Source organism: Macrobrachium rosenbergii, chromosome 1, assembly GCF_040412425.1.
Source record: "Macrobrachium rosenbergii isolate ZJJX-2024 chromosome 1, ASM4041242v1, whole genome shotgun sequence".
Classification (NCBI taxonomy): Eukaryota; Metazoa; Arthropoda; class Malacostraca; order Decapoda; family Palaemonidae; genus Macrobrachium; species Macrobrachium rosenbergii.
The window spans coordinates 42371038-42397442 of NC_089741.1; the positions used below are offsets into that span (position 1 = coordinate 42371038).

Below are 26405 nucleotides of genomic sequence, written 5' to 3' on the forward strand. Positions count from 1 at the left end.
CTCTTTTTCTCAATTTTATTTCTTGCGAAGTAAATTCCTCTGCTAAATTAGGTCCCAAAACCGCTGGTTAAGAAAACTGTCACATATGATTTAGCCTCCCACTAAAAGAGAACCTCAATTTATTTTATACTGTTGGACGCTAATGCTCTACGAGGTGAGGTTTTATGGCCATTAAAGTTAGCGGACCAACTTTTATATATTTGAGTCTTTATGAATTTTCTTGCTTAGATAAGTCAGTTTATGAATTTTTCTTTTATCCTAAATATGGTACTAGGTTTTTTCAATAGTCATAATGTTTTGGACTTCTAAGGTAATGAAGGGGAAATTAAATGAATAAATAAGTAAATAACATTGTAAAATTGCATTACTGATAAATACCTCGACAGGCTGACTGATTCATATGCCCCAAACCTGTAGGAAAATTGTGAGGTTATAAGAATTGATGTGTACGTAAGCTGATAGAGAATACCAAAGCTGGAACTTTCTCACACCAGCCCAAATGTAAGTACGGAAAAATAACATTTTTCTTCTTCCAGGAATCAGCCTGGAAATCCAGAACCTGAAGCTCCTCGGCGGGAAGGGAGAGTACATCGAGATGGGCACCGGTGCTAAGTACACCCTGAGCTGCACGTACCGTTCTGGGTACGACGAGCCCGTGGCGTATGTGACCTGGTACCTCTACGGTAGGAAGGTGTACGAGTGGACCACCGCTACCGATGATATCTCCGGTAGGTGGACCTTGGAAGTGAAGGCGTCTGGTGAAAAGGGGTTCGTGTGGTGTTTGTATATCCGGTGACTAGGTCTAAAGATGTGTTTTCGACTTTTATACTGTGTTTGTTTTTATTCATGCTTCATCTGATGATTTGATTATAAAATCATTGTTCTTAATGCTTCTTTTTACAGAATTAACATCATGCACCTACATAGAAAGCTCATCGGCAGCTTATAGTTTTAAACACCTTACGCACTTACACTAGGCCTACGCCATACAATTCATCTTGGGCGCACATCTCCCATATACCTAGACTAATCTTTTTCAACCCCTCTTTCACTCCCTCATTATTATTATTATTATTATTATTATTATTATTATTATTATTATTATTATTATTTCCGCAGTGTCTGGCGTTCTCCTGAGCCGAGTGGACCCGTCACCAGACGAGGAACCGGGAAGCCTCCACTTCACCAAGCCAGACTATCTTTTGGCGGGAAACTACACTTGCCAAGTTTCCTCTTCCCAGGGGTCGGTTCAGAAGACATACTTTTTACACGTTGTTGGTAAGTGGAACTATAGAAAGAATTACTAAGATTTTGGGCGTACATTAAGATTTCCCAGCGTAGGGTGTCTTGAGTTTGAATTTAATGAAGGTCTATAAACGGCAGATCAAGCAGTGGGAAGGGTGGATAAGATTTGGGAGTCAGGTGCATACAAAGGTAAGGTTATACATAGTCTAGTACGATCTTTATTGCTATACGGACATGAATCGTGAAACTATATCTTAAAGATAATGTGGGGTTAAGGAAAAATCTTCAAGGAGAATATTAGGAGTAGATAGCAGGTTAGCTAGACTCGTACAACCCCTGGGAGAACAGTGAATGATAGTGACACCTAGGCTCCTGAGGGCACCAGGAGAGTTCGCAGACCTAGACCTACTTGATTAAAACTCTGAGAAGGAGGCTGAAGATGAGTAATTTGCGGAAGACAAACAACAAGAAAGACGTGAGTTGGGAGAATGGCGTAATTTCACAGAGGCCATTTGCGTCACGCGGCATTGAAAGCTATGATGATGATAATGGTTTTACAATGAACTTAGGACCAATCTGAGTGTGAAAACTATTGAGCACTTTCTCATGACTTGCAATGGCTGACTCACAGGATATATATATAATTTCTTTTTAAAATCCCCCAAAATCCCCACTCCAAAACAAACGTAGAAAATTGTGTTCCTCCCAAAAACGCAAATCCGGTTCCCACCACACCATTAACTTTTCAGCATCGGCTCACCCCGGCTGAATATTTCACGAGGCCAACAGACGTAAAAACACAGCCTTACAAAGACAGTCACAAACACTGAATAAGCGCTGGCGTTTTAAGGCCGTGCTATTTCAGCACTCTGAAATGAAAACTCATTTTTTTAAACGCCCCGAGGACTTTTTCAGGCGCTGAAGTATAAACAGTGTGATGCAAGAAACCAGTGTCCTGATATTGTGACATGGTTCTCTGAATGTTTTTTTTTTTTTTTTTTTAACGCCAGTGGTTTTTCAGTCATGAAGTTTAGAAGTAATTTTTTGTTGTTATTTTTATGCAATTCAAGTTTTATACCATTTTAACGTCGTTCGTTAGATTGGCGTTGCTAAAATAATATTCTGAAAATGAGAATAAATTGTTTAGGTATTGTAAGAGTTTTCCTTGCGTGGGAATATATATATATATACAGTATGTATATATATACTGCATATATAATCTATTTTCAGTGCGCTATATCAGTCCTTTCTGGGCATCAGTGATGGAGATCAAGTTAATTATATAACCAAGAGAAAGCATTGGAACACCTGTGGCGTTTAGTTAGACCTATCCCTTCCAGCAACTGTTCATTTATCAACTAATTTGTAACTGATAAAGTAGTGGTTCTCTAATCTCTTTTTTAATGACTTCGTCAGGTAATCCTTCCCTACAGGCAATATCAGTCATAAACTTTACTGAAGTTTTAGAATCATTCGTATCTTTCAAGCACTACCCCTCAAGTATTCCTCACTGACGTCCTTACCTGACCCTCATTTCTGGAGTAGTGCTTCTCCTGACATCCTTACCTGACCCTCATTCCTGGAGTGGTGCTTCTCCTGACATCCTTATCTGACCCTCGTTTCTGGAGTAATGCTTCTTCTGACATCCTTACCTGACCCTCATTCCTGGAGTGGTGCTTCTCCTGACATCCTTACCTGACCCTTATTTCTGGAGTAGTGCTTCTCCTGACATCCTAACCTGACCCTCATTTCTTGGGTAATGCTTCTTCCGACATCCTCATCTAATTCTCATTTTCTGGAGTAATGCTTCTGACATCCTTACCAGACCCTTATTTCTGGAGTAATGCTTCTCCTGACATCCTTACCTGACCCTTATTTCTGGAGTAATGCTTCTCCTGACATCCTTACCTGACCCTTATTTCTGGAGTAATGCTTCTCCTGACATCTTTATTTTAACCTCATCTCTAGAGTAATGTTTCTCCTGACATCCTCACCTAACCCTCATTTCTGGAGTAATGCTTCTCACTCACCTTCCCCGCAGACGTATCCCCGATGCCATTCGAGACCAGCGTCCAGATCCTGAAGGACGTGGAGGAGGCAGCGGCCACGGAGGACAACAAATACATCGCCTACGACGTGGACAGCCCTTCCTCGACGGACATGCCCGAGATCTCCTTCGAGGACAGCCAGTGCACCTTGGTGTGGAGCTTCAAGAGCCCCGCCATCTTCCCCAAGCCGAATGTGACCTGCGGTTACTATTCCTTTAACCACGACGAGGTCGTCGAGTACCTCCCCGCAGGGCTCACCATGCACAAGTTCATGAACGGGTCGTGGCAGGCCTATTTCCACGGGACCAAAGTGCAGGTGAGTGAGTGAGTGAGTGAGTGAGTGAAAAGTGTCTCTGTTACTTTAGAAGTTCCTTTGATGATTGCGAGTTGTGTTTTTAGTAAGTACATAAAAGTATCACGATAAGAGTTTTTCGTATTATTTCTGATAGCAGTCGTTATTCGAAATCACATGTTTTGCTTCCATACTGTAGAGGATGTTTTGTATCCATTGACCCTTTTTGCTAGTCATGGTTAATAAAAAGTAAAAGAAAACAATGGTTTCATGGTTAGTAAAAAGTTTATTTCTACCGTGGTAAAAGAAAAGCAGCGGTTCTTTCCATACATCAAGTTAATTGTTGTAATACATTTGTAACTACTTGACAAAATTTCCTTGAATCGATAACAGATCTCACTACTGGATATATGTAAAATATAATTAAAGAGCTTTTAGTATTACATTTCAACGGATACTCGAAAAACATTGCCTCCTCAGACCCTAGCAAAAACTCCATGGAGCATCACTGCTCATGGCACGCGCACAAGTTATACCAACCTAAAAATTTCCTCATTTCCACAGGTGATGAACATCCCAGTGGACCACCGCCTCGGCTGCAGCATCAAGATCCCAGGGACCTCCTACAGGGAGGTCATTATGTCTGAGGACGACTTCAGCGTGGACCACTTGAGTAAGCAAAACCAAGATCTGTCTCCCGTAGTTTAATACTGATACTCATTTAGATGAACCATATTTATAGGGAACAAGCCCTCCACACGGGCCATCGACTTGAAATTCAAGCTTCATAAGAACACGGTGTTCATTTGAAAAAGTTACAGAAGGTAATAGGAAACTCAGAGAGAGGAGTTCAGTTATTAGAAGAAAAGATGGATTAAGAAATTAATAAAGAAGGCGATAAAAACTTGAGTGAATTATTAAAAGTACAAGGAGAACTGTTTTAGGGTAGTAATACATTGCAACTTCGCTTGAACTTTTGAGGTTCTAACCGCACGACATCCTCGGGGAAACTGTTCCACTGTCCAACGGCGTGAGGAATAAAGGCCCTCTGGAACTGAGAGTTTCGACAGCAATGCACATTTACTGCATTATTGGTGGTGCTGTTCAGCAAATCTGGTCGCTCTCGGCAGGAAGAGAGGATCAGGGATCAGCTGTGACAGCGAAAGTTCTCTGTTAAAATACAGCTTGTGAAAAAGTCGGTGGTCGAAGTCATAACTGCTACTGTAATATTAGGAAACAGAAACTTACCACCACGAACCATTCTATCTAAAATAGACATATCTCTGGTAGAAGCAGACATCCACACCGGAGAACCTTGTTCTAGTGAAGGAAGGGCGAATACCCTAAAACAGGTCGGCCTGATTTTATTATTGATATAAATATGTGAAGCCTTACGTACAATACCTGAATTACCAGCGGCATTTGCTGACACTTCCATAAGTTTGTTTTCGGTCACGAACGAAGGTGCGAAAGTCTTTCCGGGGATCGGGAAAGGTCGAGGACTTTGTGTGGTTGTGAGGGTTCGACTCCGACATGTCCTCGTTCTGTGTCTGGATCGAATGAATTTGATGTAGATAAAAGGCAGTTTGGTGTTTTAGGCAGTGTCCTTGCTGTTTGTTTGATTTCTCTTACTGTTTTTGCAGTTATTATTATTTACTACTTTGTAGTTATTATTATTTTACTTAAAATAAACACCATGAAAACGATCAAATATTTTGCATAAAGTAAAACACTGAAAACGATCAAATATTTTCTATAAAATAAAACACTGAAAACAATCAAATATTTTCTATAAAATAAACACAGAAAACAGTAAAATATTTTTCATTAAATAAACACCGAAAACAGTCAAATATTTCCATAAACTAAACAATGAAAACAATAAAATAATTTCCTTAAAATAAACACCGAAAACAATCAACTATTTTCCATAGAATAAACACCGAAAACAATCAAATATTTTCCATAAAATAAACATTGAAAACAGTCAAATATTTTCCGTAAAATAAACACTGAAAACGGTCAAATATTTTCCATAAAATAAACACTGAAAACAGTCAAATACTTTCCGTGAAATAAACACTGAAAACAGTAAAATATTTTCTGTAAAATAAACACTGAAAACAGTCAAATATTTTCTATGAAATAAACACTGAAATACCATAAGGAAATTTTGGAGTGTAATGCTCCAAGAAAATAATAATAATAATAATAATAATAATAATAATAATAATAATAATAATAATAATAATAATAATAATAATCCAACAAAGACAAAAGTGATCGTGAACTTTTAAAAACTCCAAACACCTTTTCTAAACCAGAAAAGAAAACCGTGCATTATGCGATCTACTCAGCCCAAATAACGGCGTGAACCTGTACTTGCTTGATTAGACCTCGGTCCCCACTAATGAGAAAAATGATTTATGGATGTGCTTCGCTGCAGCTCTATGACTTCTGATTATCAGGCCGAAATATCTGATGATTTCAGGGGTTTTCTTTGTAATGTTCGTCTCCTTATTGAGCGTTTCCACTGAGATGATTAAAAAAAATCCTTGTGGCTTCTTGGTGCACTTCTTTTGCTTTCAATTACATGCAGTGTCTTCTGCCAATCATCTCTCTACTATTGGCTAATTGTGTACGCAATGATTTACCGGTAAATGAAATGGTACACGCGGACCAAATATTCCTCTGAAGGATATGACCTTCAAGCATTCCGAATGTGTTGAGAATCGCTGGTCAGTATAGCTACTAGATTAAATGAGATGGTGGCATATGTGAACTGAAAAACTGCCATGCAGAAAAGTGTATCAAATCTTCGGGGAAAAGGTACGCAAGGAAAAAAAATGAAGAATATTAAAATGCGGTTCTGATATCCTAACTTCCGCGTAAAACAGTTGGGAATGGCGTCTGTGGTTGGATTAGCACAGCGAAATAGAAGTATGAAATGTCAGAGGTATAAAGAGCAGGTTTAGATGGTCATAATAGCATAGCATCTAACCATGATTTCAGTGAAGGCTTCAAGCTGTCAACTGCATTTCCATATGGGTGACCATTCATGCAAAACAATAAAACTTATTTTAATTTTTTTCTCGAATAAAATCGAGGAGATTCTCCAACCTTGAATAAAACCATTTGAACGAAAGAATACTCTCTCCAAGACCCTTTTCTCGTATATGAAACGTGAGATATATTAGAGGCAGGAAACGTACTCTGCCTTTGGGGAGACTCTCTTCATTCCAGATTTAATTAAAACTTTACATTGTTTCAATGTCTGGGGAAGTTAAGAGAACCTATTTCAGTTAGAACTTCGTGGGATTGTCTTGCCCTTTCAAGCTGCTGTTGTCATTTCAGTAAATATCGAAGGATAATCGTTGAGAATTCTGCTTATTTTTAAGGGATGGGTAGATTCATTTTGAAAAATGACATGTTACATGAAAGGTGATAAATAAATAAAGAGAGAATACAATATAAAACAGATACACCGGAAATTCGGGAGACGTCAGCTGAGAGTAGGAACGAATTCGCTCATCGCTTAAACCTCTGGCTAATGTTTTTCAAATTAGCCGCGTACTTAACACGTCGTCAGCCTGTGCATTGCATGTCGTCAAGGTACCAGAAAATAAGTCCCAGTGACTGCCATCTTTCCGCGATCTCTCGAGTGATTTTCCTCCTCTTCTTCTTCTTTCCAGTTGACTCGGGAGGCTGCCCCAGCCTGGAACTCCTGACGATGCAGAAGGGATTGCTGATGGACCACGGATCGGCAACCGTCAACTGCAGAGGAAACATTTTATCCGACAACAGAGAGGCTCCTGCCATTGTCAAACTCAGGTAAGCTCTGTGGTCATTAGTTCCACTTCTTGTTGATGTGTGGTGAATTATTATTATTATTATTATTATTATTATTATTATTATTATTATTATTATTATTATTATTATTATTCGTAAGAAAAACTCCGCCTACAGGGGGGCCATGGACTTGAAATTCAAGCTTCCAAGAAGAATATGGTGCTCATTTGAAGGAAGATAGAGAAGATAATAGGGAAATGCAGAATGAATAGACCAGATATTAGATAAGAAAAAAGATAAATTGATGAATTAATAGTTAAGTAGATAAGAATATAAATAAATGATTAAATTACCAGTTAAACTGTTTTAGGGTAGTAATGCATCGCACCATGGCGTGTACTTTTGAGGCTCTAATTGCAATCATGTATTTGAAGTTTTAGTGGACACTAGAATATTTATAAATAGTAAATCGCCGTTTTTAACCAGTATTTATCGTAGATTTGATTAGAGATTATGTATAAAAACTAAAGTTATTTTAATAATTCTAATTTTGTGTAAAATTACATTAGAAAATTATATATATATATATATATATATATATATATATATATATATATATATATATATATATATATATATTCGTATTTTTCAATGTAATGTTTTATAGATTAAATATATATATTTCTTATGAAATGCATTCATGTTCACTGTATTTAGATTAAAATTATGCTAAGCTGCCATGAAAGTAAATTTAAAGGAAAATTCAATTTAAAACTCACAAAAAAACATAAAGCTTCAATGTTTACACTGTCTTTAATGTTGACCACAAGAATGATTTCACTGGCTTTCAGTTCATTTTTCTCATTTCAATTTAGATTCGACTTGATAAGGCTACTCGATCACCCTCTCATTAGACTGCATTAAAAGAAATCAGCATTACCTAGCCCCGCTAGCCTCTCTCTCTCTCTACCTTTCCGTGCCTCTGTCTCTCTCCCTTTCCCAAATCCATTGCTTACTTCCTCCAACGTTCCATTTATTAGTTTTTGGTTTCTTCCCACCTAGCTGTCCAACTTCTTCAACTGTTTTTTGCTCCAGTAACCACCACCACTTCAATAGTAAATCTGGGAATCTAGGAATGCTACTCAGTGCTGTATGTAGACTTCTGTGTAGTAAGGAGAGAGAGAGAGAGAGAGAGAGAGAGAGAGAGAGAGAGAGAGAGAGAGAGAGAGAGAGAGAGAGAGAGAGAGAGAGTGTTTAAGTCTAACCTGTGCCCTGACCACTCACTTTGTCTCCCCCCACCAGTTGCCCTTACAACCACAACGCCATTTTCAATGACGGAACCATGGAATCGAATTGGTGGACCAAACTCTCCTGCTACGAGTACGACCAGCTCTGGCGGAGTTACCAGGAAGGAGGCGCAGAAGGGGAGCTCATCAATGTCGAAGAACTGCCTGAATGTGGTAAGAAGTCGAGGGGAATGAGGGCGGGGGAACCGTGAATTGTTTACGCCTCCTGAAAGAGGGAAGACTATAGAAATGGGTGAAGAAAAGCGATGATTCCAGAGTTTGGCCGTAGTGGGAGAGTCACCAAAGCGAGTAGCATGCTGATATCCTCAGATTAAGTGTGGGAGCTGGTGGCTTGACGGGTATTACGGTCTCCTTGGAGGAAAGGGGACTTGTCAGAATATGTGAAATGATTCGATTAATCTTATTCTCCTTAAAGAACTGCTTTTGTTATTCAACCAGAAAATAACGAAAAGTTCTTCATTACTAAAACAAGTTTTGAAAACTCAGTCGCTTAGAACATTTCACAAAAAATGAAAAAAATGTTTTTAAAGGTGCAAATCTCTCATATTATTTGTATATCATTCAGACGAACAGCTATGAAATGAAATAAGCCCGCATGTTATAGTTTTAAAATGAACATCCATCGCTTATCAATTTCAATTAATTTATGTTTTCCAGTATTTTCTGTCATTATTCGTACTTGCATTCAGTCCATCATTCCTCTTTCCACCAAAAAGCGATTGGTGAGAATCTTACTTCCATCATGCACATAATCATTCAACTTTAACGTAAAGGTGTGATTTTTTCGCGTATGTGGTAAAGGTCACTCGTTAAAAATGAAATGTGCTGAAGCTTGTTTACCCGGCATTTTACAACCTTTTTTTTTAAATGCTATAGAGAAAATATTTTATTCTTGTACGAGCATAACGAATCGTCCAAAACAATTTAGATGAAAATCAGTGCGGTGTTCGTCATGAAAGAATAATACATTTTATTTACACATATTACTGCGAGAGTTGATGCATGCAGTCAGCTTCAAAATACGGTCTGGGTGTTTATCATTAAGGATTAAAGTATCTGATTGGTACGCATTGCTAAGAGAGTTGACGAATAGATTATATGCAATTCGTGCTTCCAGTCAACTGCCGTTAAAACCTAACTCCTGCCCCTTTTCCAGACCGCAGCATAGGCGCCTCCAACAGCATCCAAAGCAGCAAGCTCCTCTTGACGTCCCTAACGCTGCTGCTCTTCGTGGCTTGCCCGCTCCTGAACCACTGACCAAAAACCTTCGCAGTAGTTGTGTGTAGATAGAGATGACACCTTCCAGACTGCTTAGTGTGAGTGGATAGTGAAGAAGGGGGAGAGAGTGTGTGAAGTGTAGGTTCGGAAGTCTTCTGTATATCTCTGCCTGCATAGTTTGTTGTGTGAAGTTGCTCTTTCCCCTCTCGATGTTTGAGACCAAAGAAAAAGCGTGGCTCTGTATCAAGTTGGCATCAGCAATCCACTAAATACAGTAGTGCATCGATGTTTGTCAGTTCTTGATAATCCACGAGGTCGGTGTCCTAAGGCCCAGCATAATGATTCTGTAAAAAGTTTGAGTTACCATTTAAAAGTTCACCTACTGCATCAGGTCGATGTCAAGAGACCTTATCAAGTCCATGCCAGAAGTCCACTTTCATACTGTGCAGGTCATTGCCAGTGGTCCACCTTAATACTGTATAGTTAATTATCAGTGGCTCACAGTAATGTTCTATCAGGTCACCATTTAAATTTTCCATACTTTATCACATCGGTGTCAAAAGGCTTGCCTTAATACTGTATGCAGCCAGTAACGAGGGTTCAATTTAATCACCATTTCAGGTCAGCATCTGAAGTTCGCAGTAATACTCTAACAGGCCAACGTTAGAGGTTCACTTATAACTGTATCAGGTCAGCATCAGTTTCACCTTAATATATCAGGTCAGCGCCACAGAGGCTAACCTTTTCATTGCGTCGGATCTTGTACTATATCAGATCAGCGTCAGTGGTTCACCTTGATATTGTATCAGAAGATTGATCGATTGATTTTTATTTCTGGAACTGCAGCAGCCAAGGTCGCCATTGCTCTCGTAGAAAATTTATAGCACTGTGTTTCAATGAGCATTAATCAGAGAGCTTAAGTGTTATCTCTCTTTGGCATTTTATTGTACAACCAGTGAATATTTTCTGAAAGATGCTTAAGATGTCAGGATATATGGTTATAAATGGAACATATTCAGGAAGTACAGATGTAACTGCATTCTCAAATAAATGGAAGTGCCAAGCCAAAATGAGTGAAATTGCTAAAAAAAAAAAAAAAAAATACTTGTTTTTCTCTCTGATTTCTTATATGTTGTAATTTTTTTAAGGTCTACATCTCCCAAAATGTTGTGCGTGCTATGAACTACACATGGTTTAGCTCATGTTTAGTCTTTCTGTACCTACTAAATTTTTACGTCCCCCAAAATCTTTATGCTCTGAACCACATTTGGTTTGGCTTATGTTTGTTCCTTCTATACCTACCAATAATTCCATGTTCTTGGCAAAAACCTTCATATCTTCCATAAATTTTTTGAAGAGCTCAGAGTCCATGTATAGGTACAGTACTTTCAAATTTACTTTAATGTAATGCATTGTCATTGAACGTGTAGAGATCACAAAGAAACAAGTATTTTTTTGTTTTACATTGTGTTGCCATATAACTGGGGATTTTATCCATGTGTGAGTGTATCTTTTAATTTCAAAATAATGTATACATAGTCTGTAAGAAACCAAAAAAAAAAAAGTGCTATAATTCTTTCGTTTCATATCTGGTGTGGTCAGTCACAAGTACAATAAGTCATTAACTATAAGTGGCCTCAGATTTTTCTTGTATGTCTATGTTATATCTTTATTTCCTTCTTTCTCTTCCATCTTTGATCAACATTCAGTGCTGTTCTCGTGTTGGTTCCTCTTACATCAAAAGCTCGTTTTTATTTTCATCTACGTTTGTAAAAGCAGAACAGCAGCTATTTTGTAAATACCTCTTCGAATGACCAATGCATTTTCATTTCGTTTATGTATGATTGTTAGTATATAATCATGTGTGTGTGTGTGTGTGTGTCCAACTGAATCCGTTTTCTGTAGTAAGCAGACTTCACGACTCTTGTGCTGAAGCAGGCATAATAATATATGTATCTTTTAGCCTAAATACTGTAGTAGATATGACGTAACTTTATCACAAATGCATTTAAAAGCAAGTGTATGATGCTTTTAACCCGTACTGAATTTTTGTATATTGACTCTTGTAAGATGTTTCAATAAAGTAATGACTTTACAACCTTTTCACTCTCTATGGCTGTCTGTATGAGTTCGTTGTGATGTCGAACATTTGTTCAAGTATTCATTCTCAAGCTGACTTCGTGTAAGTTTGGGGATTTGGTAAGGTTCCTGTATTTGATATGAAGGTTATGTTGACTTGCTGAAACATATGATTATCCAGTTTCAGAAGGCTGATGGGAAATATCGACAAATTGAACAAAAGCTTACATGAATTATTAACATTTCAAGTGAATCACTAGCCAAGCAGTTGTAGAAATCTTGTAGCACTAGCCAATTGTACAGTAAACCATTGTGGTTTAAAATGTTTGTAGGTTAGACCCTTGAGAAAAAAATCTTTGCCACCTTAGTCATTTTGGGGTCCAGGAACAATTTCCTCATCCATGTTAACTGGGTCTCGGGTCTGGAAAATGTATAGGTCTAATCTTCGTCTCTATGTAGGATTTATTGGCTACTCATGAGAATCACCACTTCACAGTCTGTTTGTGTGTGGGAGCTCAGAATGGCAACAGAGACCGCTGATATTGCTCTAACAAGGCTTCAGTTCATCGAGAGAACCTCTTACATCAGGCTCTGCCCATATTCACCACCAACACATTGACAAGACAACCAGCTCATCCTATGACCTGAACTGGTGTCGATGTAAACCACAGGCAACCCCTCTCTTGTCAAGTCATAACCATTCTGTAGGTCCTTTGTTTCTGTGAAAATACTCATGTCAGATGAAAATGTCCGTGCTCTAAGAAACTGGACACATCTCTACGAGGAAGAGCTTAGCAAAGGCTTGTCTTGTTTGTGAGAAAAGGAACAACACAAGTCGGGTGCCTGTAACTAGGAGAGCGATTGAAATTGGTATTTGGACTTCAGTGACCACACTCGTAAAGATGTTGGTGGTAAGACTAGGCCTAGTACTTTCACCGAGATAGCGTCGTGTAAAACCAGAAACCTGGTTTGTAGCTTTTTTGTGAATTGTAGTGTGAGGCATCAGTTAAATTTCGTTACTTCTTGTTTTCTTAACTTTTTGTCACTGCAAATAACCACTGCCTACATTTTTATTACTTGTGAAGCCTATTGACGGTAAGTAGTATCACTGGTTATTACTCATAAATATCAGTAAATTAGGATATGACTATGCGTACCTATATGAACAGATACGTCTGTCATCCGTATGGTCGAGACTGAAACATTCTGAAAAGATAACTCAATGTTTCGCTTAATTCGACAAAGTGGAACCATTACAATAGGCAGTATGAAATACATTTCAGCAGCTAGAACCAACAGAGAAATTTATGAACAAACAGGGCAATGTAACCGATCGAGGTCTAACTACTATTATAAACTGGTTTAACCATACAAACAGGCCATGTTCTGGTCTGTAACTTAGGCTATGTTCTGCGCTCTAACATAGCCTAGCCCGGAAGGTTTGTTTCTAAAGGAAAGTTTAGGATTAGAACAAAACAGATTCCAAGGAGCTGGACAGGAAATTAAGAAAATCCCAGCCAGGAAAGCACCCTGAATGTGACGCACCAAAGAATAATCAGTGCTGTGCACGACACATCTTTAGTCAGTACCTCCACAATAGACCTAAACTGCTTGTTCCCTGAACAACTACAATAATTTTGAAACTTCCATCGAATGATTAAATGTACGGACTGAGAAGGATCTTGCAAAAATCAGACATTCTATCATCAACTAAAGATTCCTGGTACAACATCAACTGATAATGTGAGTTACTGCGCATTTTTTTATATAAAAGGTTTGCTCTCTTAACTTATAATGAATATCTCCACGAACATTATTGGCAGCTTTTAGACATTTTATTAGAATATTTTAGTAAATTTGTATTTCTCAATTGGAAATACGTAATTTCGATACAAAAATCTTATGGCTAAGGTTTATAAAAAATCTTGTTAATCCTCAATGTATAGTTTATTGTACACATATCACTTTTATAAAATAAAACCTAAAATAACAATTATTCGCGGCTGCGTTGATTTCTGCTGTTTGGGGAACTGTTAGCAAAGCAGAAATATCTGTAGACGATGTGGTGCAGCTTGCGACGATGATCACCATATAATTTACCAAAAGAACAAGTTACGTTTTCTTTTACTATTTTATTGGTAAATTATAGAAAACTATTTAGTTTTATTAGGGTAACCTTTATTTTAATTTTCAGTTTCATCTTATGTAATTTTAGGTTAGTTGTTATAAAAGTTGTTGAAATATGAAATATCAAAAGATAAACGATATAGACAAACGTATCGTCTCTCTCTCTCTCTCTCTCTCTCTCTCTCTCTCTCTCTCTCTCTCTCTCTCTCTCTCTCTCTCTCTCTCTCTCTCTCTCTCTCTCTACTATCTTACACAATGGTCTATCACCCATTTAATAATAATAATAATAATAATAAATTAGTCAAACAGGAATTGGGCAAGCTTTTGTAAAATTATAATGACCTCTATCTATAGAAATAGGTTCTTTTCACTCTTGAGGAAAATTATGTAAGCCCCACCTCTTTTTAAGCTTATCGCCAAATATTTCTACATAACTTAGGGTCTTTTGAAGCACAGGTTTATATAAATAAGAAAGTTTGAACGAAGGTCATCATTAGACCCATGTAACTTCATTTTTCGTAACGGTTGTGGAAATAATAAAAATTCTCATTGAGCTAGCCAGTTATTTTATTATAAAGATACATTTTAATTTATAGTAACAACCATTCTTTATTAAATATAAATTTCCAAATTTAAATCAGAATTTCCAAGTTTAGTACTCGTTTCAGTCTTTATGTAATTATTTTTTTCATGTTTCATCTAATTTGTTTTGAGGTCATTGACCTTAATCATGAAGATCCCAACTTAACAACATAAGAAAATCAACAGCTAGATTAAATATTCTCACCAGTGACTTATTATACCATCATAATTTCACTCCAAATAATATTAACCTTTGTTCTTACCATAAAAAGTAATGGAAGTCACAGATTGTCACGGCCTTGCAACTGATGTCGCGATCGAATATTCTCACTGGGTATCAATCATAATGTTGTAATTTCGTTTTATGTGATATTAGTTTTTGTTCCTACTCATAAAACACGTAATAGAATTGTTACAACCTATGGAAATGAAGTTGCAACTGGTTTCGTAGAAGAAAAAAATAAAAAAGAAGAAGAAGAAGAGTCTGTTTTTGTCTTGTCGCCAAAGCAGTCATAAGATGCCCCGGGAGAAACAGGCGCTATCGAAATTACAGAAAATGTAAAAGGGTACAATTTTACGGCCCAAAACTATGCAGCATAGCAACAGACAAAGTGAATGAAATAAGCAGGAAGAACATAACAATCATAAGGAATATAGAAATAGAGTCCCTAATATTTGTTGATGATATAATGTTCCCCACCAGCAGGAAAGAAGGTATAGAAATTTGGCAATAATGCCTGGAGCAACTGAAAAGTTCAAATTTAACACTAAGCCAAGCAAGTCAGCAGTGCTGATAATAGATAGAAGAACAAAGGGCCAGACAGTCCACATAAGAACAGAATTAAAAACGGCCCAATTAGTAGTGTAAGCGAATATAAATACCTAGGAGAGTGGTACACCCAAAATGGTTCAAGAAACAAGTATTAAATCGAGAAAACAAAAAGTAGAGTACCTACTAAGAGAAATAAGAAAATATGGAGACGTAAAGAAAGTTGGAAATATGGCATTAGAAGTAAGGAAAAGATCTATGAAACAGTGGTGGTCCCAACATTATTTGCCAACATAGAGACCTGGAGCAACTTAACAGAAAACGAGTCAAACGCTCTAGAGCAAATTTTCAGGATCCTCCGAGGAATGTATGAACAGCCAAAGGGCACGCCCTACTGGGGAATTTTTAGCGGAGTCCGGCATATGGTTGCCTATAGAATTGAATACAAGAAAATAATGCTATTCCACAATATTATAAATTCAGACAAGAAAAGGCTAATCAAAGAAATAGTAGAAGACCAGTCTCCTACGGGCTGTGCTGGACAAAAGGCATAGAAAAGATAGGTAAAAAGTACAATATAGATATAAATGGAATGGGAAAATATGCAAAAAAAGAACTGAAACAGGAAATTAAGAGAAGAATAACGCAAGATATCGAAAAGACATTGGAAAAAAAGAAGAAAGAAATGAAGAAGCTGAGATTCATAGATAACTTTGAAGAAAACAAGTATCTAGGGAACTAGAGACAAAGGATGCATGCTTAATAATGAAAACCAGGCTGAATATGTTGGACCTGAAAGCTAACTACCGGGGAAGATATAAGGATGAGGTCTGTGATAACTGCAGAATAGAGGAGGACAGCACAGAACATTTGTTCAGGTGTAAAACCTTACAAAAATAGAAAACTTAACATTAGAGACTCTGAAAGCCCCTGAACAGAAAAACTAGTGGAATACATAAGAATAGCCATGAAAATAAAGGACGTCACCAACCCAGAAAACAACGGCACCAGTTAAAAAGTAACAGTAACGTAAAAAGGAGGAGTCATAAAAGTAAATAAATTGAAATATTAAGGATCATTTGGGAGGTTTTAGGGTGCTAAATTAAATGAAAAACTGTTAAATAATATATATAATGTAAAGAAAAATAAAACTGAGAAAAATTGTATTGATATAAGGTAAAGTAAAAAAATAAAAGTGTAAAAATGTATTCAAGGAATAAAGCTTCGCACCTCATGAGAATCGTGTGTGCCCGCAACTGTGTTTGCGGAGTGAGCGCTTAGGAACTAGGAACTAGAACTAGAAGAGCCCGACGTAGGAGTTACCTAAAGGTAAAACGGGTCACTGTTGTTATCTAAACAACGAAGGGTACGAACGACAGCGTATACTGCGCATATTCCCGTAGTTTTCATCGCTAAAAGCCTTTATAATGTTCGCAGTCGCCAAAAATTCCGTTCGCTTTTGCCAGGTTAGTTTATATTTATTGTAAAACTGTTGTCTTTAAGGAATTCCTTAGGCCTAAAGGTGCCGAATTTACCGGCGAGTTGCCCTGGCCTAACTACGGGCCATCCCAAGGCTGAGAGTTTAGGCCACTATTTTAGGTCACACATGTATAAATTAAATATAAATTAAATACTTATTAGCTCAAAATAGACATAGTTTAAGAAGACTGTTTTAGAACTTGCGTATCATGCCGGTAGGCCCACCTTTACGTAGGTTAGGTCAGGCGATTGTGGGATATTTTTCGGAAAGTCCATATGTTCTTACGGCTAGGAAAATTCTTTTAATTCTAAGGTAATTCTGTATATTAGCTCCGCTCCTGTTTTTACCTTTTCAAATGGATTTTTCTACGCATTTAGGGGCTTTGATACTGGCCGTGCATCTGTTTGTTGTTGGCCAGATGGAATGTCCCTTCGCCTTGTTTAGTACTACTCAGGGGTGGGGACACGTTAACAAGTTACGTAATTTTTACAAAAGGTCCGCATCAATATTTGGTGTTTGTTTGATGTGTTGGGTTGTGCCTCTGGAGGGTTGCAGGGGCAAAGCCCCAACAGGCCTAGGTAGGGGTTACGGCGCTCTAGGTTAGGTTAGGTGGTTTGTTAAGTTACTGTGCATCGGGGGGTTTTGTATTATTTTAGTAAGGTCAAACACCAAATATTGAGGCGGACCTTTTGTAAAGAATTACCCCAAGTTATTGCACTTGCCAGATGGGATATGAACCGTTTGAAACAGACGTACCCGTGCTCTGTCTTGTGAAGATCGCGTATGGAAACCCCTTGTTGGATGGACTTCAGGGGTTAATTGTTAATTACAGATTAATTACACTCGAGCGCCAAAAATTAAAGGTAAATTCATAATTAGCAACCAAAAAACTGTAGAAAAAGTCTAGTTAGAAGGCAGTCGCCGCCGCGGAGCTACTATATAGTCCTACCAATTCTATTATTAAGTAAACACCTCTGCCTAAATTAATAGCCTTACCTATGCTAAGTTACCAGGATGAACCCCAGGTAGGCTGATTGTGTTTTTGAAGACGCATTCTGTCATACTAAGTAACCCTATTGAATATTTATAAGTTGTCCTAATCCCATATCTGTGTTGATACCTTTTCATCTTCTGGTTTGCACCATTAGGCTACGCCAAATCACTTAGGCATTACAGAAGGTCAGGTTAGCTAGTGAAACCTTACTTTAGGTTAGGTTACGATGTACCCTGTAAGTTTTGCTATTTTTGGCTTTAGTTAACAAATCTGTTCTAATGGGGATGTTTGAGTCATTGCAGATTGTGGATATATATAAATATATTTTTTTATAAAAACTGCAGAAAAACTTATTATAGCCTAATGTAACTTAACCTTAACATAAATTTACTTAGGTTAATGTCCCCTGACATGGAGAATAGTTTTGTTCTCAGTATTCTATAAAATTTTTCTGTATTTTATCCCATATCTGAGATAGCCTATACCTTGCTACCAGTATCTCAATAGGCTAACTATCTATTGCTGATGGTAGTGATATAGCTCAGAAGAAAAGCTATTTAAAGTGATATTAATAATACTTGAAGATTTGCAAGAAGAATTTGGATAATAGGTTAGGCTACTGTTGCTGTAGACTTAGTTTAACTGTTTTTTTCATCTGTCTATAATAATAACTGCTAATCCTGCCCAGTATGATAGTATGTAAAATAATATATATATATATATATATATATATATATATATATATATATATATATATATATATATATATATATATAATATATATATATATATATATATATATATATGTGTGTGTGTGTGTATGGAAAGAATTGTTAAAATTTAGAATTTTAGTTGTTATTTGTTAAGAATCTGTGATTGGTGTCAGATATGGACCCACTTACTTACCAAATGATTTATTCCAGGCTGCTGCTCGTCGTCTTCAGTCAACTTTGGTTATAGCCGAGCATGACAATAATGCTCTGACTCCTATTACCCTCAGTGCAATTACAGCTGCAAAGAAACTAGGTGGTGAAGTGTCATGCTTGGTGGCTGGTAGCGGTTGTGGAAATGTGAGTACAGTGCTTATGGGTAACCTGATTTATGAAACCAAGCTTGTTATAGTTCATATGTTGATTACATGGTTGGAAGTATAAAGAGGCGGTATGGAGTTCCATGCGATACTAGGTATTTTGTGAAATGGTAGAAAGCTCAGAATGAATTTTACTCAGTATTATTAATTGTAGAATAGTCATTCAAAACATTCTGATAATTTTGTTTTAAACTGCAGGTGGTAGGTGAAGTTTCAAAAGTGGCTGGAATTAGCAAAGTTCTTGTTGCTGAGTCAGATGCTTTCGCTGGTTTTCTTCCTGAGCGACTTGCTCCATTGGTACTTGCTACTCAAAAGCAGTTCAACTACACACACATTGTGGGTAGGTACTCTTTTACATTGTGGTTCTATATCTTTGGTTCTTTTTTTTAATGATAGGTTAGCAGTTCTGGGATTGGTTATACAGTACTCTACTGTGTGTTGTCAGTTATTGTCACTTGCATTTCCCTGTAAGTAATATGTTGTACTTGGTATCTTTTGAGTATGTTGGATTTATAACCCATCATTTAGCCCTGGTACAAGGAATAACCAGTCACGAATAGTTGTTCCCGGTGGAAACAAGGGAGAAGAAGTAAGTCTGCTTGGAATGACCAATAAGAGATGTTGTCTCTTACAAGTAATAATAATATGTTTTTGAAGTAATTAGTATGTATTTTAGATTTACAAACCATAGCCTTTTAAAGTGTAAGCCCAGCCAACCACTCCATTTTGTTTGTGCAGCCTAAGGAAACAAGTGAATGGTGATGGAAGACAAGTGAGGGGTATTCCCGGGACCACACTCACCCCATAACTACTAATAACAACCGTATTACCGAGTTCAGCAACTGTTCCAGCATGCACTGGGAAATACTCTTATATATAAGGCTGTGATTTGCATATCTAGGAAAAATACAAATTGCTTACAAGAATTTATTTTATCTTTGCTAAAAGCTTGTTAGTTCCTTTTCAAAATTTTGATTATTCTTTCAGCTGGTGCATCTGCAACAGGGAAATCTATATTGCCCAGAGTTGCCGCCAAGTTAGACGTTGCTCCAATCAGTGACGTTATTGAGATTAAAGATGCGGATACCTTTGTTCGCTCAGTTTATGCTGGCAATGCTATCCTTACATTGAAGAGTAAGGATGCCGTGAAGGTAATAGGACTAAATTTTAATGTGTAATGGTCTTTATATTGAGAGATATTAGTATTTTTTTGAATTAGATATTTGTGTAATTGCACGTTACGAGAATTTTGTCTTTTCACTTGGGCAGGTAATAACAGTCCGTGGCACCAGCTTTGAAGCAGCTGCAGCAGAAGGTGGCAGTGCCTCAAGTGACGCTGTAGCTGCTGGTGACTTGCCCCTTGATGTCTCAAGCTTTATCGGTCAGGAATTATCAAAGTCAGACCGCCCTGAATTGACTGCTGCAAAGGTCAGTATGTAAAACACTTTTCTGATATATATACAATCTAATCAGAATTGTTATGGATGGCACAAGTGGTCCAGCTTCACCATAATTGTTTTATGTTCCAGTCTCCAACCAAACAATGGTGGGTGTTGTAATGTTTTTGAAAAGAATATTCTTTTCTCTCTTGGTATGTTAGGCTTGAAAAATAAAAGCTTTAGTTTCATAGCTATTTATGCGTGTGTTTGAAGATACAAGTCATTGTAATACTGTAACTGTTACTTTGCCACTGAGAGCAAGGACCACTCCTTAAGTAAGATGGAGAATACTGACACTTTATTGACTCTAGTCAGTTCCAAAACTTTTGGCAAAAAGTGTCAAAACTTACGTTTATTGATACTATAATATGAGGCTGCATTTGGCATTTTATACAAACATTCTGAGTTAACTGCATAATTTATGGTAGCAGCTACATGCAGAAACAAAATGTGCACTAAATTAACCTTAGTGAACAAAGACAGTAAGATTGTTGCTTTAGGTTCTACACATTTTGTTTACTTTGAGACACTAATATTGTCAGATTTCATCCTACTGTATTTGATTTGTGAAATGACTTTCTATGAAAAAGTTATCTTTTATGAATAATAGCTAATACTGTATGTACCATGCAGATTGCATCCTGTTTGATTTGTGAAATTGTTTTTTAAGAAAAATTGACATGGTTATGAATAATAGCTAATATAATATTTTCATAATCTCTGTAGTAGTCTGAAGTGATACTACTTATCTGTCCTGACCTGTTAGAATGTTTGTAATTTTTGTCCCATCTTGGAAACCTTTTTTATTCAGGAATTTCATACTCCATTCAGCTTGAGTTTGATATTCAGGTCTTCTTCATAATGGAATGAATTGGATAAGCTTATAAATTACAGTGACTTAGTTGGAACATTAAAAGTGTATTGTTTGATTGTAGTGTGTGGGTGATTGTTTATAAAATCATTCAACCATAGTATAGCAGGTGCAGTACACTAGGCTTGGACTGAGGCTGAGTTAGAAGAAAGTAAGGAAGTGTCTGTCTCTTTCAAGGGAAATGAAGTGATTAAAAGTTTTTCAAATGAAGCTTTGAAGGCTAGAGAGGTTTTGTGGGTCTTTCACAGTGTTTCTATGCTTTCCTTAACTTTCTAAAGTATACTTTCTTTTTTAGTATTTTGGAGCAAGTTTGAATTAATTAAGTGCAGTTCAAAGTTATATGAAGGCATTCCTCATTTGTTACAGTTCATCCTCTTCTCAATAAAAAAAATATAAATATGTTTACGTATTAAAGTAAAGGTTTCAGAAAGCTCATTCTAATCAAGAATTCAGTCATTTTTTGCCCATAATACATTGTGCTTATGTTCAGACTTATAATCATTGACACATTTTAAAATTTTTCCACCAGCAGTCAGAAATGGAAATTGTTGCTAGATAAAAGTGTGTATAATTTTTGTCTGTCCTTGTTTGTATTCTCATACTAACTACAAAATTCTCACCTGTAGACAGTTGTGAGTGGAGGCAGAGGAATGAAGAGTGGAGATAACTTCCAGCTCTTGTATACACTGGCTGACAAACTCAATGCTGCTGTTGGAGCTTCCCGTGCTGCTGTAGATGCTGGATTTGTCCCAAATGACATGCAGGTACAGTGATATGGCCTTTGGTTAGCAAAGAGTTTGAGATTTTATCAATTTTTTAAGATTGTCGTTATTGCCTTTGTTAGGCAGTACTCTTGAAATTCATTTCCATTTGAGATTAAATGTGTTATTGTGTAATTTTATGTTGGAATAGTCAAGGAGACGAATATAAATAGTTTTTGAGAAGTATGTATGTTACATCATCGTTCATTTTTGGTAGGATGTTTCAGGTTTATGTATATAATCCAGTTTCCAGTACAGTATCAATCATTTTTGGTGCTGAATTGGTCTTCTGCAAGACATTCAAGTTCTAACATATTAAAGTTTGGAAATATGAATTAAAATACTGGTATTGTAATCTAGTAAATTTTTGTAATGCGTTACCCCAGCTGTCTTTAATTAGAATTGTCTTCAAAAGTGTGAACAAATTATAAGATGAGGGAAATAGTTAGGCAGTGGATTTCACCTTCAGAGTTCATGGAATGATTGATTTAAATTGTTGGATAAAGTTTTAGGAAGTGAATGTGAGGTTTTATGAGAAAGAGTTTTTGTCTTCAGTGTAATTACAGTTCTGTTTGTTTTTCTTGTTCCATTATTTTATAGCATTGTCCAAATGTTTCAGGTTGGGCAGACTGGAAAGATTGTGGCTCCAGAGCTGTACATCGCTGTTGGTATTAGTGGAGCAATTCAACATTTAGCTGGAATGAAGGACTCCAAGACCATTGTAGCCATTAACAAGGATCCAGAAGCACCTATTTTCCAGGCAAGTTATGAAACATATTGCCACCTTCATTCGTATCTTGTCAGATATAGAATGGTAGTAAATGTAGATGAATTCAGTTTCCTATTAATAAAGAGTGGTAGTGCATTGAGACTAAGTGCCCTTGTGAATTAAATTTAGAGAGATTCAGTATAGAACAGCTTTACTTGTAATTTCAATACAATTTTGTCAGCTGTCATTCTAACCCTTGGTAGTTTTTGAACTCCAGGTTGAGAATCCTTGCTCTAGAGGAAGGAACCAGTTACAGTTATTAGTAAATTGTGTTACTTTTCAAGTGCAACATCTTCCTAAAGTACTAACTGTAATTTGGTTTTGTTTTACAGGTTGCAGATTTTGGACTTGTGGCAGATCTCTTCAAAGCCATACCAGAGATGAATGATAAGCTCTAAAGTTGTAGGGTTTTCCTTCTCTTAATGCCATACAATGCAATCATTATTATGTATGTAGTTTTAAGAATTTGTGGTGCTTTTGAAAGCCACTAGATTTCTTTTAATATTGTGCATTATGGAAGATATATTTAAAAATTTTGGCCTTGGCCACAGATATTTAGAGTATTATTTTCTATTTTAGTGTTTATAGTCGCATAATAAAACTGGGATTCTTCCTACCTTTTTGTATCCATTTTATGTTAAGTGAGCTAGAATAGTTTAGGATATGAATCAGTGTATGTAACATACCTGCTACAACAGATGTTAGTGGAAGGTCTGTCTTTCCTCTTGATTAGTCGTCGTCTTATAATGTCTGTTTGCTATTGAATATTGTAGCATAGGCCTTTTCCCTAACAGTGTGTCTTGTCAGGTCATTAGTTCTTGTACACTAATCCAGAATTCTGTAAATGAATTTCCACCTTCAGCTACTAATTCAGTAGGTTCTTAATGGCAGACAGAAGTTGCTCCTTAGGTAACTCCTCTACACCTCATTAAGGTTATACCTCATTTTAGTGGTAAGACTAGTTATGACTGCAGTAGGAGCCTTCATTGTGAAGCTGAGGAAATGAGAGGTTTAGTGAAGAAAAACAAATGATTGTAAAAGATGCTGCTGCAGAGTTGGGGAAGACAGAGTACGGGAATAAAGAAGGATGACAAGATAGTCAAGAAAGAAGAGGAAAAAAAGAAGGTAAGTAATAAAGAGTGGGAGAAAATGAACCAGCACTACTGGAAGAGTAAGTTGTTGATTGTGAGTTAATGGTAAGAGCATAGAGTAAATGGTTTCTCAGAATAAGATGCAAATGGAGAGATGCTGTCTGTGGTGGATGCAATCATGGGTTGATGGAGTGCAACTTTTAAGCCTTGTTGAAGGATAGAGCTGAATGTTGTAAGTTTGAGAATGACCGTGTAAGTGACTTGAGAGACATAGCAGAGCAATGAAGTAGTTAAAATGTAAAGAACTGAAATTGATGGAAGCAATGACATTTAGTGTGTATTGGTGAGTGGATTGGGTTGGTTGGCTGCATGTAAGGTGTCTGGATAAGAGAAAAATTTCAAAGGAGTGGATGTAAGGATTCATTGTTCCCTTGTAGGAGGTTACATTTGCTTAACATCACTTAGTATGGTAGTGGAAATGCCTAGTAAGATTTGATAGAGTAAGGTAGGTGACAAAAGTATTCATAAGGGAGGAACAGTGTGACTTGAGGAAGAGGATGAGGATGTGAGGATTGAATGTGTTTTAAATGCATATAAGTTTGAAAGTCAGTGTAAAAAGCTGAATGAAGCATACAGGAACCTAGAGAAAGCTTGTGATAGACTTGACAGAGAGGCAGCATGAAGGATGATAAGATAAATGGTACAGAAGATAAGTTGGCGAGAGCAGTTAAAGGTTCTCATGATGGAAACTATGCGTTTGTAGAATATGTAGATGAGAGTGATTTGTTTGTTGTAAACCCTATATCTCCATAGCTGTTTGATATGTATAGTTTGGTGTAAGAAATTGAGAGAAAGAATAGCAAATGAAAGTAAAAAGTTGTGGGATAAGAAAATTGATCAGGAATGTAGTGTAGAATGTCTGATGTTTTTAGATGCTATACTGTAGTACTGACTAGGCACATCGAAGAGAAACTGCAGAGACTAGTAATTGAAGGAGGAAAACCTTGAGGGTAATTATGAATAAGATTAAGGTTGTGAGGATGAATGGAACCAGGAAAATGGATTTGTGAATGTTACTAAAAATGACAGAAGAATGGAAGTAAATTATTCATACAAATATTTTGGATTCACAAGATATGTGAAGCCAGGAAGGGAGCGGGGTTTGTGTAAGAGATTTTGAAGAAAAGTGTTTGAAAGCCAACTTAAATCCGTAATGGAAGTGAAGTTTTGATGTTGAATGCATCAGAAAGATAAAATGTTGAAGCAGGAAAGACGAATTTTGTTAAGTGTGTGTGGTGTATGTATGAAGGTATGTGGGATAAGTGGTAACAAGGTTATAGCAGATGAAAGGATGGATCAGAGTGCTTTTAGAGGGTACAATCTGTTGAAAGAATGAGAGCGATATGTTGGTAAAAAAAAAAAAAAGTGATTCAGGACAGGTACTGGAGAGAATGGCCTTAATATATAGGAAGTAAAACAAAAAATATGCAAATAGTGATGAATAGTACAGAATGTCCATGGTGGTTCCTCCGAACTCTCTTGAATCATAAACTTTTCACCTGTTAACTAATGTCTGTGTGTGTGGCCCAAGAATAAATGAAATGGTAAGAAATGTGCAGATAAAGAGTAGAAGTGGTAAAAGGTTATAGTAAAAGGATGGATCAGAGTGTCCTATGACATCGGTGTTGTCAATCGGAGAGCATGGAATACAGTCGAAAAAAAAAAAAAACTGGGGAGATATGGGCTGATGTAGCTTTGACGTTTAGTGTTTAAGTAGTGAGAGTGAAACCGCAAAGACTTGTAAAACTCCCCGACTACGCTAAAGATAAAAAACGCCTCTCCCGGCCAAGCCGAGAAGCCATCGGCCAGTTTGTTGCTGACAACGGTACCGTCCGCCCTGACTGACAGACGACTTCCTACATTCCTTTTAACTACGCAGTAAGTTCACCAAATAATATTTATAATCCAAAATCGTTATCCACCTACTAATGAGAAGTGAATAACAAGGGGTCCGGCCGCAGTTCATATGCTAACTTTGTCGTTTTCATGGTTTACCTTTTACTTTCTTCGCTTTTTATCACGTTTAAAGGTCTGTTCCTGTTCCTTCAATTGTCAGTTTTAGACAAATTCTCACCACTGCTCAGATTCTGCTGTACGGTTAATCTTTCAGTGTATCAATTCAACTCGTGTTTAATTTTTCTAATGTTTCTAATAAAGCTATTTTTTTCATTTACAGTACCATTTTGATTATAGAGACCTCAGTTGTTTTAATTCTAATAAATAACATTTTTACTCCAATTCAACACAATTTCTTATAATATCCAATTCTCCTTGTTATTTGGCTATTTTACTCCCATTCATCATACTGTAATTTCTAACAATATCCAATTCTCCTTGCTATCATATAATCTTATCAAGTTTAATCTGTTTGGCTGTTCGTAGGGTAGTCCTAAC

At 36.9% G+C, this 26405-nt stretch overlaps 2 protein-coding genes across 3 annotated transcripts in view; both read left to right on the plus strand.

Moving 5' to 3' along the window:
- Positions 1-11997, plus strand: part of LOC136826800 (uncharacterized) — a 118999-nt gene extending 107002 nt beyond the window's left edge. For both annotated transcript variants that reach the window (XM_067084278.1, XM_067084361.1), the window contains 7 exons: positions 537-728; positions 1120-1278; positions 3287-3609; positions 4150-4258; positions 7278-7416; positions 8677-8834; positions 9838-11997. In XM_067084278.1, the coding sequence (XP_066940379.1) occupies positions 537-728; positions 1120-1278; positions 3287-3609; positions 4150-4258; positions 7278-7416; positions 8677-8834; positions 9838-9938 (1181 nt within the window). In that variant the 3' untranslated portion in view covers positions 9939-11997. The remainder of the gene's footprint in view (positions 1-536; positions 729-1119; positions 1279-3286; positions 3610-4149; positions 4259-7277; positions 7417-8676; positions 8835-9837) is intronic.
- Positions 11998-16669: 4672 nt separating this feature from the next.
- On the plus strand, positions 16670-23472 carry wal (electron transfer flavoprotein subunit alpha wal). The gene is made up of 8 exons (XM_067084482.1): positions 16670-16922; positions 18854-19000; positions 19219-19360; positions 20008-20171; positions 20290-20448; positions 21957-22094; positions 22711-22851; positions 23193-23472. The coding sequence occupies exons 1-8, from the start codon at positions 16884-16886 to the stop codon at positions 23256-23258; spliced, it is 996 nt and encodes a 331-aa protein (XP_066940583.1). The 5' UTR covers positions 16670-16883; the 3' UTR covers positions 23259-23472.
- The last annotated feature ends 2933 nt before the right edge of the window (positions 23473-26405 follow it).